The sequence below is a fragment of the Pygocentrus nattereri genome, chromosome 12 (assembly GCF_015220715.1).
Source record: "Pygocentrus nattereri isolate fPygNat1 chromosome 12, fPygNat1.pri, whole genome shotgun sequence".
Classification (NCBI taxonomy): Eukaryota; Metazoa; Chordata; class Actinopteri; order Characiformes; family Serrasalmidae; genus Pygocentrus; species Pygocentrus nattereri.
Window position 1 is genome coordinate 23,785,957 of NC_051222.1, and position 15,099 is coordinate 23,801,055.

Consider the following 15,099-nt stretch of genomic DNA (forward strand, 5'->3'; position numbering starts at 1 on the left):
TTGCAGTCTAATCGGGTGAATGGAAACTTCGGCTTCCAGAGGCTCAAGATTCCACTCCTATCTTTCTAGATTAACAAGTTCATTTCTGTACACATGGCAGATTATGTAAGTGAACATCATTATCTAACAGCTTTATCAGCCATGTGTGGCTTTGGAGACAGGCTGCTCCAACCAGCTGCTTGAGCGTGTGATAATCTGTGTCACCAAAAGAGGGCAGCAGTCAACAGTTCTCTGCCTGAACCTCATCAGTACAAAAGGTTGAATTTTGTCAGAGGACCTGACTTACACATAAAACTTACACATAGCCACACTGATAATAGGGTGAGTTCAGGTAAAGTGGGACAGCTTAGTAGCACAGCGCTTAAATAGTGACATTTGGGTGCTGAATATAAGTGTATTGCTTTGATTGTTGAAAGGTAACTATGAAAAGCAACAGATTTCATAGGTAGCAGAACCCTTTCAGCAGAACCCTTTTTGGTGCCATATAGAACCAGTTTTCTCAAAGGTTCTATATGAAACCATACACTACAAGTTTCCCTCATAAAGAAGAACTATTTAAGCATACAAATAACTGTGCATTGAAATGTTTTTTTGACTTGGCAAAGTTCTGAATATAACCCTTGACTTTACTAAAGAACCCTTAAAGAGCCCGTTTTTAAGGGTGCACCTAGAAGTGAAACCAGTACTGCTTGAGTTGAAGGTGTGATTTTGATGGACCCCCCAAAAGGGTCCCATTTTACATGAATTGACCAAAACTGAATTTGAATGAGAACTGGATTACGGTGTCTATACAAATGCTGTATTCTTATGCTTTGCAACAACGTCTTGCAAAACGTATGAGGCATTTAATCTCAAAGGAGAGGTCAAAAATCCTGAGATTACTATGGTGTGAGTTTATAATTTAAAATTCTAAATCAAGGATGGATGTCAGACTAGATTTACTCATTAATGTCCAATAACTACATTCAGTATGATAAGGGAAAAGGCCACAGAACACAGATCTAACAGTTCTCATTTGATGAAATGAAATTTTCATGGCCCCGCGACCCTGACGGAGAAGCGGCTTAGAAAATGGATGGATGGATGGATGGAAATTTTCATGGGCTTATTCACAAAGTTGGCTTGTCTTGTTGGATTGTTCTGTTTAACCTAAAATGTGTGACCTTAAGGCATTTAATAAGATTTAATAGGACCACTCAGTGAATATTTTCTTCAGGTTTCTGCTCAAGAAAACTCAGGGAACATATAGACCAAAGCAAGTAGATATGGACATCTATGTTTTGAGTCAGGAGCCATGCAGCTCGTCTTGCGTTAATACATTTATTTTGCCATGTTTAAGAACAGATGTAAGTTTGGATCATACTGTGCTCTGCTATATGCATAACAGGGACACCTGAATTGCAATACTTCTTCGTAACGAACAGAATGTCCTAAAGATTCAGTGAAAAGCCACCTCGTGCTCTCCGTCCAGTCTGTAGGTGCTTTCCTGCTGTGAATTACTGTTTACCATTAGCTGCGATTCACGCTTCACGTTGTGCCCCGCATCAGGTCTCCACCAATCGCGTGCGTCGTCGCTGCGCTGACTCCGCCCCCCCTCTGCTCCTCTGATTGAAGTTTGCTCATTTCTCTCCGTCTCTCTCACATCCACTTTAACTCTCGCGCTTTGCGGACGTTTCCTCTTCGCCGGTCGCAGCATGCAGAGCGCCGTGTGCGTGTGGATTACTCTCCTGCTGGGCTGCAGCAGTGTTTGGGGAAGGAAGGCGGACTCAGCCTCGGCGCTTGGCGGCATTTTCCGCACCAGGTGCGCCGCCAGGTGCCTGAGCCTCCACAGCACGCGCATCGCGCTCACAGCCAGCCACTTCCAGGTGCGTGCGTGTGTGTGTGTGTGTGTGTGTGGGTGTGTAAACATTGGTCCTTCTGCTGGGAAGCAGGACGCAGATTGCCTGCTCAGTTATATGTGTGGGGCAGGGATGGGCAACACTGATAGAGATCATTTCCAAATATACCACTTTATTTATTTTATCCTAAATTACGTTAGTGTTAACTGTCAGGTCCTGGGTATTGTTTGTAAAGTGCGTAAAAATCTGCTTTGCACCTGGAACACCACTATTTCATGGGCATTATATGATTGAGTACATATATCCCTATATAAACTCTATTACTGTATTTCAAAGATACGGTATATCTATAAAGTTGACAGAATGGCCCACCCTAACTCCAGTCTTGTATAGGCTACATGGCAAAAGTAACTGTGAGTGCTGCTTTGTATGCAAGAATAAAACCGTTTACAGCAACCGGTTCGACTAACTGTAGGTTCATTTAGGCTTTGAGGCATGAGCCCCATTTAAAGTAACTTGTCAGGTAATGCTTTATATGCAAGGGAAAACCATTTAAATTAGCCATTACAGTAATTAATGTTGTGTGCAACCCCATGAAGCAAAACCATTAAATGAACTGCTGTCTTGTAAGCACAGCCTCATAAAAACCGCTGAAATGAAAGCATCTAAAGTAACTGCTGTTTTTCATGCATGGGGTGGAATCATTTAAAGCAGTCAGAATTATGTAGGCTACATAGCATAAAAATATGTAAAATAACTGTTCGGCTTACTGCTATTTTACAGCATCATAAACACTGTAATGGAAGCGCTGTCTGTATTAAATGATTTTTTGGAATGAAAGTGGGCTGTCATGAGTGAAGTCATTTATTTTGTGGTTGCATGTTGGTTAATAGCCTTTTCGTCTAAAGGTATCCAGGAAGCCCTTCTAGTGAATGTCTGCTTTATGATGCACCCATTACTGACACTGATGTACAACTACACACACACACACACACACACACACACACACACACACACACACACACACACACACACAGCTTGTATAATCTCCATAGAAAAGTGTTGACAGTCAAATGGGTTTTCTCATTGGTCACAATGGCGAGTGTCAGCTAGAGGGGTATGCAGCCCCTCAGCATTGAGCAGAACGAATGCTGTCTAGAGAAACTGAGCTCCATTCAATACCTTTGGGATGAGTTGGAGGTGGAGTTTGTGCTCCAGATCTAATGATCCAACATCAGTACCTGATCTCACTAATGCTCTTGTGGCTGAAAGCAGTCAGTTGAATTTTAGAGCACGGTTTCTGTGTATTTGCTGTGTTTAACACATTGGGGAAAATATATTTTAAATGTGCTATGACTTTTTGGACGGGCCACGATTTATTTATTTATTATTTTCCCCAATATGTATTCAGCACATACACAGTGATTGTGCATTAACATGCGCAGAAGTGTGTTCTCTGTAGGGGAGGTATTAACTTATTTTCGCTTAGGAAATCAACAAAATATGTCACTTAACCTAGGCATCCAAACTTTTGCATATGGATGTACATCTATGTGTCTTAAAAATTAAATGAAAAAGAAAAAAAAAGCACAGAATAAAAACTTGCGGTAGCATTTTCATGATACGCGTTGCCGTGTTCGTTTTCGGTTATATGCTCTTTAGAATTTATTGCGCTTGGTTCATTGTGCTGTGGACTCTTATAGTAGAGGGCAGGGCTATGAATTTTCCTGGGGGAAATGTGTATAAGTATGCAAACAAAGAGATGTGAGCTGGGTCAGAGAGCGAGCTGTTAGAGAGAAAATCTCTGCTTGTGTACGGCGTGGCTGTGGCCAACAACAGCTGGGAAATAAAGCATCACAACCTGTGTGAATGCAGTGTCTCTTTTCATAGCAATAAGAGTAGCACGGTGTGTACAATATGTATAGTGTTGCTACTGTCCCCTTTCAGTAAACTGATTCAAATAAAGCCACTCGTATGGGCTTTGATATTCAGCTCAGACACATTTATGTTCAGATTAAGAAATTAAACCACAATGGTCTCTGCAAGTGGACAGCAAGCTGTTTAACTAATTTTGGAAACAGACATGTTTAAAGTAATTTGAGAGTCTGACATCATGTTAATATCTTAGCAGTTTTTTACGAGCCTTTTCAAGTTAAAGGATAACAGATATTCTTATGATGCACTTCATTACTATTATAAAAAAGTGCCTCCCCAAAAAAAAAGCAATCAAAACAACTAAAAACCCATCTTTTTAATAATGCTAACTTCTGCTAGCATTCTTATGGGTTTGTAGTAGTTTGTCCAGTCGCATGAACTTTTTTTGTCCATTCTAGATGAAACACAGACATTTGAAGCTTTTAAAAGACATTCCATGTTTAACATGAAGCTTTTTCTCATGTAAATTGGTTCCGCCTACTGGAAATCCAAACGTGATTGGTTGATTCCTCCATCACATGATAATTATACTGATAGTTAATTTAATGTGTTATTACTTCTCCTTAACTCATGAACTCCTAACCAACAGGAAAACTTGCGAATGATATCACTTCACAATAAGGATTCACATCATCATAGTGCCCACCCCTACTCAGAATGTCCATTTGCAATTGTATACAAACGTCAGGGCACCCCTGCTCAAATTGATTGTTTTCACAAAACAAGTTAAAACGTCCTCTACAGAGAACAAACTTCTGCACATTTTAATACACAATTACTTTTACGTTTATTTGAGGAACTAAAATGTGGCCTGTGCAAAATATACGTGAAATATTTTGTTTTATTTTTGTTTTATGTCAAATTCTGCAAATAAATGCAAACTGTGCTGTAATATTTGCATAAAATGCACTGCAGCTTCACTATAGGGGATGTAATAACTTCTTTTCACTCAAAACAAAACATATTTTTGTCTGGGGATTTTCTTTTGCACACAACTGCAGAGAAAATGTTGTCCTTGTGTATTTCTGCTTTCCAGTGCTTCATATCTGTACTCAAAGATGCTTGCTTGTTATTGTGATTACATCCATACTCATCCCTTTTTGGAACCATTATCTTGATTTATGTGGTTTCCATTTGACAGACAGCTAAGCCTATAATGATCAGCCAGACCTTTTCTGTCTTTTTTTGAGGACACAGAGTTTCTGTGTAACTTTAGGCCATCGTGACTCAATATGGAAAGATAAAAACAATGTATGTAACATGAGGAACTTCTCATAGAACATGACCATTTCATTACTTCTGGTTTACTGTTGGCTGTAGTTTCCATTCTGTCTACAAAAATATACTATAGCCTCTAAACCAAAACAATAATAATTCTAATTCTGTCAGCTAATGAAGGCCAGCAAAGGCTACGCACCCCAATACATATGTTTTAGAAAAACAAGTCTAGTTCCATTTTAATTAAAGCTTCTTCTCAGAGCCAAGCACAGTGACCTGAAAGGACATCCGTTCAACAGCGAACGTCTATTTAAATGGTCTTTCTTGAACCATGTGACACTCCTCCTTCTATCTGAGCCAGACATCAAAGTATGGTCTATGGAAGCTGAGCGCATCAATCTCCGTTTGTGCCTGAACGTCTCTCTTCAGCTCAGCAAGCTGCCCATGACCTGGGAGATGTTATCAAGAAGTGAAACGAGGATGGAAGCTCTTTATTGTGGGAGTGCTGAAAACACCACTGTTCAGATCGTTCCACGCGGTTCTATTCAAACAGCAGGCACCGTTGTCTGCCTGCGTTCTAGCCTTTACAGTCTAAGCATTTGGCTCGCTCAGAATGAATGCCTTTGATATGTGCTGATCATTGTGGATCATTGTGTTGGTATCCACATCTCCAGCACCCACTCGTCGAGTTGGGAGAAGAGCCATTTTGTCAATTATCTCCTTCTTCAGATATGACTTGGAAATTAGGGTCATGGGTTTATTTGAAAGGCTTTGGTTGAATGAAACATCACATCTTCATGTCATGAAGGTCTCAAGGGCAATACTGCTCAGCGGCTGGGGAAATTAGCCTGGCTTTAAGGTGATCCATTTTTGGCCCATGCTTTGGCAGTTTATGGGCTTTCTAGACATCTCCTCATTGTTTCTATGTACCAAAATGGACTATTGATTGTTTGATCATTTGATAGAAAGTGGTAGTTTATCATGCTCCATTCATCACACTTTATGGATTTACGCAATTAGAAAAGAGACCACACAGAGCTCTACACATGATCTTGGTGAGCAAATATGCATCACACCTGAGAGTAAGAATACATCTTCTGTTAAATTTTACATAAAATGGAAAAGATTTGGTTGACATTAGTACCACAGGCACAGATTCACTTACACGCGAGCTACATCGTGCTTCTGCCTGAGGCACTGTATATTGATCCCACCTCGCTAGTCACAATAGATATGTTTGACTTATGTTGGCCACGGTTGCTTTAACGTGCTTGCAGAACAACATTGTCATGGTGTAGCTTGTTTTCCAACAGTCATGTATGCCAGTCATACTGAGGCATGTAATCCCTCAGAAAACGCCCATGTAGAAGTTCGGTATAAGAACTGGAGGATTACGTTTTTGTTTTTGAGCTAGTGGAACCCTGTTGTCCTTAACTTTGCGTGACTAGCCAGAAGCCGAAATTTCCTTAAAGAACAGCTTGTATTTGGCCACGGAGCAAAACACTATGACAGTTCTCAACATGCTAAAGAGCATTCCAAGATTTGCTGTGCAAACAGACTTTTGGGATTGCCAGAGCAGGTGAGAGGTTTACAGTGTGGACTAACTGAACCTTTGTATAGGCTTGTCACAGTCGTGAAATTTTAGCTGACGATTAATTGCCATCTAGGTAATTGTGATTTTTAATTTGTGTTTTTTGTACATTACATGCAGCTAATAAAGGAATAAATTAGGTGTCCCAATAGGCTAATTAACTGTCTAATTTCCTAGCTATTAACAGCTTATTATTAGCTTTTAACTAGTCAAATAAAAGAACGTTTCTCAACACTGCCCTCTAAAGGTGGTATAGCACCAGCCTGAAGAACCTTTTTTTGTTTTTGTTTTTAATTTTTTAAATGCACCAAATTGGTACTCTGTTTTGCAATTTAAACATATGATTGTGAAAGCGAACAACTGTGTAAAATAATTATGATCAGGCAATTAGTAATAATTGAGACAGGCCTACTGGGCTGTCTGTGTTAGCTGTGTTAATATAGGAGGATCTAAACAAATGCTCAATTTTTTGAGTGAATATTTGTCTTATAAACTGATGTGTTATGAAATTAATGTTGGAAGTGAGGAGGGCGGTCAGGTTGGACTTAATTTCAGGGTTAGGCTGGTGCCATGCAGGTGGTCCTGTCCTGTACCAGTATGTTTTGTATATACCTGGTTCAGACTCATAGGTCTAACTTTTGATGGTGGGCAATATTGCCAAATTACGACATCATGATACTTCTTTTTAAATTGAGTTATTCTGAGGTTTGGGAGCAAGTTGGAACTGGCAGACTGCATCAGCAAATCAGAAGTGCCACATTTAAAACAAGATGTTATTAATACATAATAGGATACTTAAGAAGGAACAGTAGGAAAAACACTGGAAAACTTTTATGAAACTGAGGATGGGTGATAAAGAAAAAACCTGAATATACGAGTGGAAAATCACAATGAGGGTAGATTCTTCCAGACAGGTGCCCTGCATGATACAATGCAAATTAAGAATTTAACAGCCTACAATGCTCTGTTTCATGTATAGAAATGCTGAACAGGTTTGATTCTGGATTAAATAGCAAAAAGAAAAGAGATTTTGAAAGAGGGCTCATTACTGGGCAATAGATCTACAGAGATGTGGAAGAAAGTGTGTCACTTCACTACACACTCGCCTTCTCTACAAGAGGGCGAGTGTGTAAGAGAATGATGCAGACTTGAACGCTTGGCCCCTACACTTAGGAGGTCATCTGGCTTTGTTATGCATTGGGGGGTGTGGCATTTTGCTGGCATAGTTTGGGTCCACAAAGTTGTTCTGACTGATCACCTTTATCCTGTGATGAAACAGTTCTGTTCATGTTGGAGCGGCCTCTTTCAAGATGACAGTGTCCCCATCCACAGGGCACGAGGGGTCACTGAATGATTTAATGAGTAATTATGAAAAGCATATTGTGGCCTTTACAGTTTCCAAGTCTCAACCCACTTATAGGAGCTCCAGAGGCTTGTAGATTCTCTGCCAAGGACTGTTGAGGCTGTTCTGGTGGCCCAATACTTTATTAAGACATCAATTTATTACTTTAATTTGTTGAAACACTGGCTACTCTTGTTTACAGGCTCTCTCTACTTGGCACTGCTGATGATCTACTCAGAAAAGCATACTTAATTAAAGGATAACTCATCATATCACCCAACACTATGTTTGAATACACTGTACATTTTTGTATATAATGACAAACCTGAATAATAAATTGTATGTCATGAATATATTTAAATATTTGTGGTTTAATTTAACATTATCTGTAATTCATGTTCCATGGTTTGTCTCGCATCAAATGAACGAATGTTTACTCTGAATATGATTCATTGTAACAGGTTGCGGCACTATTTTCAATTCATTCTCTCTCTCTCTCTCTCTCTCTCTCTCCCTCTCCCTCTACAGAGTAATGGATCCCTAGGCTGGTGCCAAGGCCATAAGCAATGTGCAAAGGTAATTTCTGTCAAAATTACATGTCATTACGTCGTCGTTTGACATAAAGCCAGTGAAGATCCGTCATTTTAAAACATTGGTACGCTCACATGCCTCCGATAACGACATCATACATCACAGTGAGATCGGTGTGTCAGTTCCTGCTTTGGAGCCATTATTCGTACGTGGGGTGGGTTTCATACAGAAATGAATTTGTGATATAGGGGCTCAGCTCCTGGTCACAAATATAATGAGACTGAAACAAATGAAGTTGAAAGGCTGCTGTGTGGTCTGATGCACATTATGCAGGTCCGTTTTTTAACTGTGAGGCAAAATGCTAATTTCAGCAAAGAGCTCAACCCACTTTTTGTAATGAGGAGATTAACATTCTGCAGCAGCCCTGTAATTAAATAACAGTATTGTGCCCATAGCAGAGAGGTATACGCCTGACATGATGCCAGCACAGATTTTTCCACACTCATCAGTATACCGCACTGTTTGAAATGCTGAGCGCGCTCTCTCTCTCTCTCTCTCTCTCTCTCTCTCTCTCTCTCTCTCTCTGTCTCTCTCTCTTTTCCCTTCTCCCTGCTTCTATTTGACTTTATCCATCTTTATAGTGTATGTATCACTCTCACTCTCTGTGTCTGTCTTTCCTTCTTTCTATTTCTTTCTGTCTTTTTCTCTTCTTTGTCCCTCTTCTTTGTCTCTATTTGTTCTCTCATTTTTCTTTTCTCTCCCTCAGTCTCTCTCTGCTTTTCTCTCTCTCTCTCTCTCTCTCTCTCTCTCTCTCTCTCTCTCTCTCTCTCTCACTCTCTGATGTGCAATACCAGATGAGGTTAGTTTTTCCCTTGTTCCTGCTTCCCTACATATCTGTCTCTCTTTATCTTTTTTACTTATGTCCTATTTTCTTTCTTTCTTTCTTTTTCTGATTTGCTTTCTCTCTCTCTCTCTCTCTCTCTCTCTCTCTGATGTGCAATGCAAGATGGTTAGTTTTTCCCTTGCCCCTGCTTCCCTGCATACGTTTAAATATCTTTAAGCTAAAATTAGTATCAGCGTGTGCAATTAGTAAATATGAATTTTTCAGTACACTTATTACATGGTAGAGCTAGAATTCAGCGTTTGGCTTAAGTTCTTATACTGCTACCCTGTGAAACACCTCCTCTGGCCCTGACAGCTCTAGCTCATGTAAAGCATTGTGCATGTCTTGGTTAACTGCCTAAACAGACTGTTTGCTCCTGCACAGGCAAAGAGGGCTTTTAGGGCTTTTCTGTGTTGATGTATGTCTGCATATGGCAGGGAGTGGTGTAGCACGTGTTTCCAGATCACCCTCGGGGTTGACTTACAGGAACAGCCGGGGTTTCGACCTCTCTCGCTCTATCCATGAAAACATTTGGCCAACTGTTCCACAGATTTGCAGAGCATTCTCTAGAGAGTGCCCCCCCATTCACTTTAAACAAGGCTAGTCCCCTTAGCACGCTCACTATTCATTGTACCAGGCTCTTATTGGTTTAGCGGTCCACTAGCCACAGACCAATCAGCTTTTAAAAGCCCTGGTGTCAGTAGTAACTCTGTTAGGTTTTGTCAGTAGGTTGGGCCAAAGCTATTAGACTCCGTTTAATTGCATTACTACCTCAAGTAGCTTCCTGAATTAGAAAATTAAAAGCTCTTTGTTGCCAATTAGGCACCGTTTTGCTCTTAGTAAGTGCAGTTAGAGAGTAATTAGTAAGTGAGTAGAAAGCGACTCAGCCTGATTCACGTGATTTGAGCTAGACTTATTTATGAGCCTCTGTCTGGAAGCTTTGTGGTTAAGGTTAGCTTCCTTGTGTAATGCAAGTGGTTTGTACTGAAGTTAAAGATTTGCCTGTGGCTCCTTTGCTATGTTCAGGTGTGCTAGGCCTCTAGATGTCAGTCATACTGTTTTTGGGCAGAATCCCACAACAAAGCATCTATGTCTGAAGGCTTGATTAAAGGCTACGACTTGGCAGCATCAGCAGCCATCGCATGCTTGCACAAAGCAAGAGGCAGTCTTTGTTCTCATGACATTGTTTACTGTAATGTCTCTTGATGGCTGTTTGGTATTTTGTGTATGTAGGCAAATCACTAATACTGGTCGTCGCCCCCTGGGGTTTTACAAGCAGTCCATATGCCCAAAAATGTTGTTTCAGGATGGCCAAAACCAAACTTCTTTAGATGTTCTATTTTGTCTGTTCTATTCAAAGCTTCAGTCTCAGAAACGGGAGTTTAACGAATTGTCCCCATTCATGTCTTCACAAGGCCAAATTGACTGTTAACCTTAATGCCCTCTGATTCTCACACAATAGACCTACTCAGACAGTGCTTGGATGAAGAACACTCCAAAGGGATTAGCATGCAGGCCACACGTCCAGAGTCTCACCAATTTAGAAGGGCTGTAGGATAATTAACAGCACAAGAAAAACCCTCTAGCTTGTGGGTGATCTGCTCTTGAATGTTATTATATGTCTACGACAGTAACCTTTAGCGCTCCATATTTAAATGTCAAGGAAATAATTACTGTACCATGACAATGCTGTCGGCCACTTTAATTCTAGTTTGAAGTATTGGCAATGAGGCGACACCGAGCTATGTCTTTATAGTCATAAGAACAAAGGCATGAGTGTAAGCTATTGCGATTAGCATGCCCACAGTTTCAATTATGGCCACTCTAAGTGAATTAGCAAGGCTTGGGAAACCAGAGCTTCTCAATGCAAGTACTACGGTAGGCCTGGAAGGCCCCTAAAGCAAGTGCAGTTTGTTCATACAAGAACCGCAGACAAAGACTGGATCGCTCTTTCTCTCTTTCTCCTTATGGCATTAGCTGGGCATGCCATCAAACGCTGGAGTGAATGCTTTGCCCCGCACCCAAATTTTAGCATTATGCATGGTCAGCGCTGAAGCGGTTTGGTTCATTCAAGAACTCTGGAGGATGAAGGCTTATGCACTTGGATACACTCCACTGAAACAGCTGCCCTGGCTTGAAATGTCTTCATTTCACCTTCTGAAATGAAGATGTCGCTGTCATGTCGAAGCCTTGTAAATCCTGGCCTTTTGAGTGAACATTTCCTGATGAGTAGATAAGTAGAAATGATATAAAATCTTGTTGTGTTAACGTACATTAAATTTAAGAATTATTTTTAAACGTCCATAAAGTTCCCATTCTGGAAATACAGCAGCCATCCACACTTTACATAGTCCAGTGGTTCTGAGTCTGAATTTCACTGTATTTTATCGCTTTTCAAGATTTCAAAATGTTCCTCATTTGGTTTTTGGAAATAAAACTTTAACATTGTCTGTAAACATTGTACCATTTGCTCCCCAGTATGTACAGTATGTACAAGCCATGTATGGAATTTTATGCTGCATTTAGGTGCTCCTCTGAAGGTTTTATAAACATACACATACACACCAGATGGTTAACTAGTAAATACAACTCATCCGAAATCCTTCTGGGTGCTTGTTGGAAGATATGCCCAACAAACAGAAAAATGAAGCATAGAAGTCTGGAAAATATGTATCCTGATTTTTCTTTCTGTACTAAAAAGGACACAAAAGTGCATCAGGCATTGTTTTCCATATTCAGGGCCAGTTTTTCATGGATGAAAAAGGTGAAAGGTGGCGTTATATGTCACATCTGGATCATGTAGAATAGTGGTTCCCTGGCTAGTCCTCAAGGCCCCCCAGATGGTCCCCATTTTTCCTTCATCCCAGTTTGTTGTGAGTTAGATTGGAGTAAAAGTTTGGGCCATCTGTGGGGACCCTGAGAACTGGATTGGAAAACACTGATCTTGAATCCTGAGTTTCCCACTAGGAAATATAACTTCATCAGCTGTTTGAAAGGAATCTCCACCTTGGACAATTGGTAAATCCCATTAAGTATAAGCTGCAAAAACAGCCCGTTTGGAATTCATTTGTGTATATCCATCTTTTCACCTTACAGCAGTTTAACCCCATCCAATTCTGTTGAATTGTTTCATCTTAGACTGCTTTTTTAAGGGCACAATGCAGAGACCACCTGAAGAGAGTTCATTTACAAATAACAGTCCAAAGCACAGCACCAAAAACTGCCTGTTTAATTTGAAGTCATAAAGAAACATTATTGACATGGAAAAATTAACATAAATAACTATGTAAAAATGAATTACAGCTGTTCATACATGCTCATCCTCCTGCCAATATTATAAATGTAAAATAATTTAGCATACAGGCTTTGGTACTGAGCTGATAAGTGGAATAGGTAACAGGAAATAGACAGATAACAGAAAATACTAAACCGTGCTGTGTAGAGGCACTCCAGGGCCAGGATTAGGGAAACTGCAGTCTGTCCTGCATTAAATACGAAGCAAGTGATTCTTATGGGCTTAGCTGGAGCTGGCCCAAGGCAACCTCTTTCCCAAAACCTACTCCCTGTCCACCACTCTTAAATAACCTTTATTTTGCAGGGTGGAAAGGAATGCTTGATTTGCGTCTGAAATGGGGCGGAAAACTAACCGGCGCTGGGGTATAATAATGACACCGGGCTTTCAGGAGCTTTCGGACGGATTAGCAAGGCCTCATGTGAAAGCGGAGAGACCAGCTTTGGCATGAGTTGATAGGTGGTTTTTAGAAAGGTGATCACTGCACTCTTGTGTTTTTTGGTTCAGTGGTTTTCAACTCTTTGAGGGCAAAGGCTTGGACCAGTATGGGTGATTAATAGTGAAGGTTTGTAGTGGAGGCTTTTTTTCCCCTTTTCAAATGTGCAATGCATCACATAAGGCTGTTTGGTGCAAGTGGGGAGAGCCATAGAGTTAGCCAAGCACTGCTCTGAGTTTGATAGATTAGATCGTGGTCCTGAATGCGAGGTGCAGCGAAGCAAGCAATTGTTTGCAATATGAGAGGTTTATGAATAGTGCTTGAAATCCTGGAGAATGGGCCTCTGTGCAGCTTGAGCAGAAGAGGATAAATTCTACCATGCAGTTTACAAGCTAAATTTTATAGGACAGATTGCACAGTACACTTACGATAATAAATTTAGTGCATTTGTGGTGGCAGTGAAGGGCAACGCTAGAAAGTCTATGATTTTCAAAATGAGAGCATCTGCCATGCCCAGCAGTGAAAAAGCATCAATCTGTTAAGGTGTGATTTGTGATGGCTGACTCTAGCTATGGCATTCATTCCTGATATTCTTCATCCCAACCTGCATTAGCAATTTAGAGCTGTAGTTTGGACTAGTACACTAAAAGGGTTCTCTATAGTGCTTGCCAGTGTTGATAAAACTCAATATCACAATATATTCCAAGTCCACCATTTTCTAAGTTTTCCATGTATCATGGCATCAGATCATATTTAATTGCCATTAATAAAGTTAATCAACCCATGTTTCCTGAGTACTGCTACTCTATGCTAAAAGAATGTATTACAAACTGGACCCATTTTTAATGGGACTGTTTTGTTCTTCTAAAATTACACAGAGGGGAACCTTACATAATGTGTCAAAGCCATGCTAGGGAAGATCTTGGTTGTTCTGCCTAATCTTGATACTGGACTTAAGCAGTGATTACTCACTTGTTTATTGGCTACATGGCCAACTTTTTCACTGTTTATCTGCTGCTCCTAAAACTTTTACATGTCTGTGGCTGAAGGACAGAAACAGCATTTTCTAGTCACTATTTCTCATTTTGACACTTTGTAGTGTTCCTATTTAGTCTTCTTGTTTTAACTCAAGAAGTTTTTTTCTTTCTTTTCTTGTTTTTTCTCTTTCTTTCTTGTATCTTAAAGGCAAAAGGGATGCACTGAAATTTTGTGTATTTTAGCTGAAAGTGGTCAAAAATGGCATTTTGGGGGATTTTGATAAAAATTATGGCTGTATTTCTAGATATAGGAACAGATCTCTGTTCATATTGACTGTCCTGTATTGCACTTAGTTCAAAAAGCAGTCCAGACTTAAACACTCTCATATTTCAGTATGAATGTATGGAGTTAAACTGCCATAGACTGACTGTAAATGCATCTTTTTTGACACATCGGAACACTTGATTAAAAAGGCATGTTTTTCAGCTTAGTTTCCATATGTGAACTGTATGGACTGAGGAGTGAATGTTGTTTACATGCTACATCAACCTTGTTTATTTAAAAAACAACAAGGAAAATTAGGTTTTCAATAATATAGGACCTTTAAACATTTCTATTCATGTCCAGTGTGCCTTAAGAGAAAGTTCCTATATTTATGAGGTTAATGTATGTGAGAATTGTGAGCAGGGAGCAGCATATCCCCCCATTTCTGTAGTGGCGGGGATTGCCAGGGTGTTTTGTATGGTTAGAACAATCAGCCCCTCGGCGTTTTCAGCTGGGACCTGGCTGCAGTGAGCTCCATAAAATGGGCTCCTTGCGCTCCCTCTCAGTGCTGCCATACCTCCATGCTATTATTCATAGTTTCCAACAGCTCTGCCACCCGAGAAAAACCTTGCTCCCATGCTCTTTAAAAGGTGTGAACTTTTATCACTGCCATCTGAGATAAATGGCTTTTGCGATTCTTGTACTTGTTCAGAATGTTAGCTCTAGAATACATAAACACAGTTAAAAGAATAGGTTGGTGAAAAATTAAATGCTCTCAATTTTCATGGTAT

General features: G+C 40.2%; 1 protein-coding gene across 1 annotated transcript in view; it reads left to right on the forward strand.

Annotated features, from left to right (window-relative positions):
* Positions 1-1,476: 1,476 nt before the first annotated feature.
* anos1a (anosmin 1a) overlaps positions 1,477-15,099 on the forward strand; it is a 36,856-nt gene continuing 23,233 nt past the window's right edge. Inside the window, exons 1-2 of the mRNA XM_017698989.2 lie at positions 1,477-1,865; positions 8,453-8,500. Coding sequence (XP_017554478.1) covers positions 1,695-1,865; positions 8,453-8,500 — 219 coding nt within the window. The 5' untranslated portion in view covers positions 1,477-1,694. The remainder of the gene's footprint in view (positions 1,866-8,452; positions 8,501-15,099) is intronic.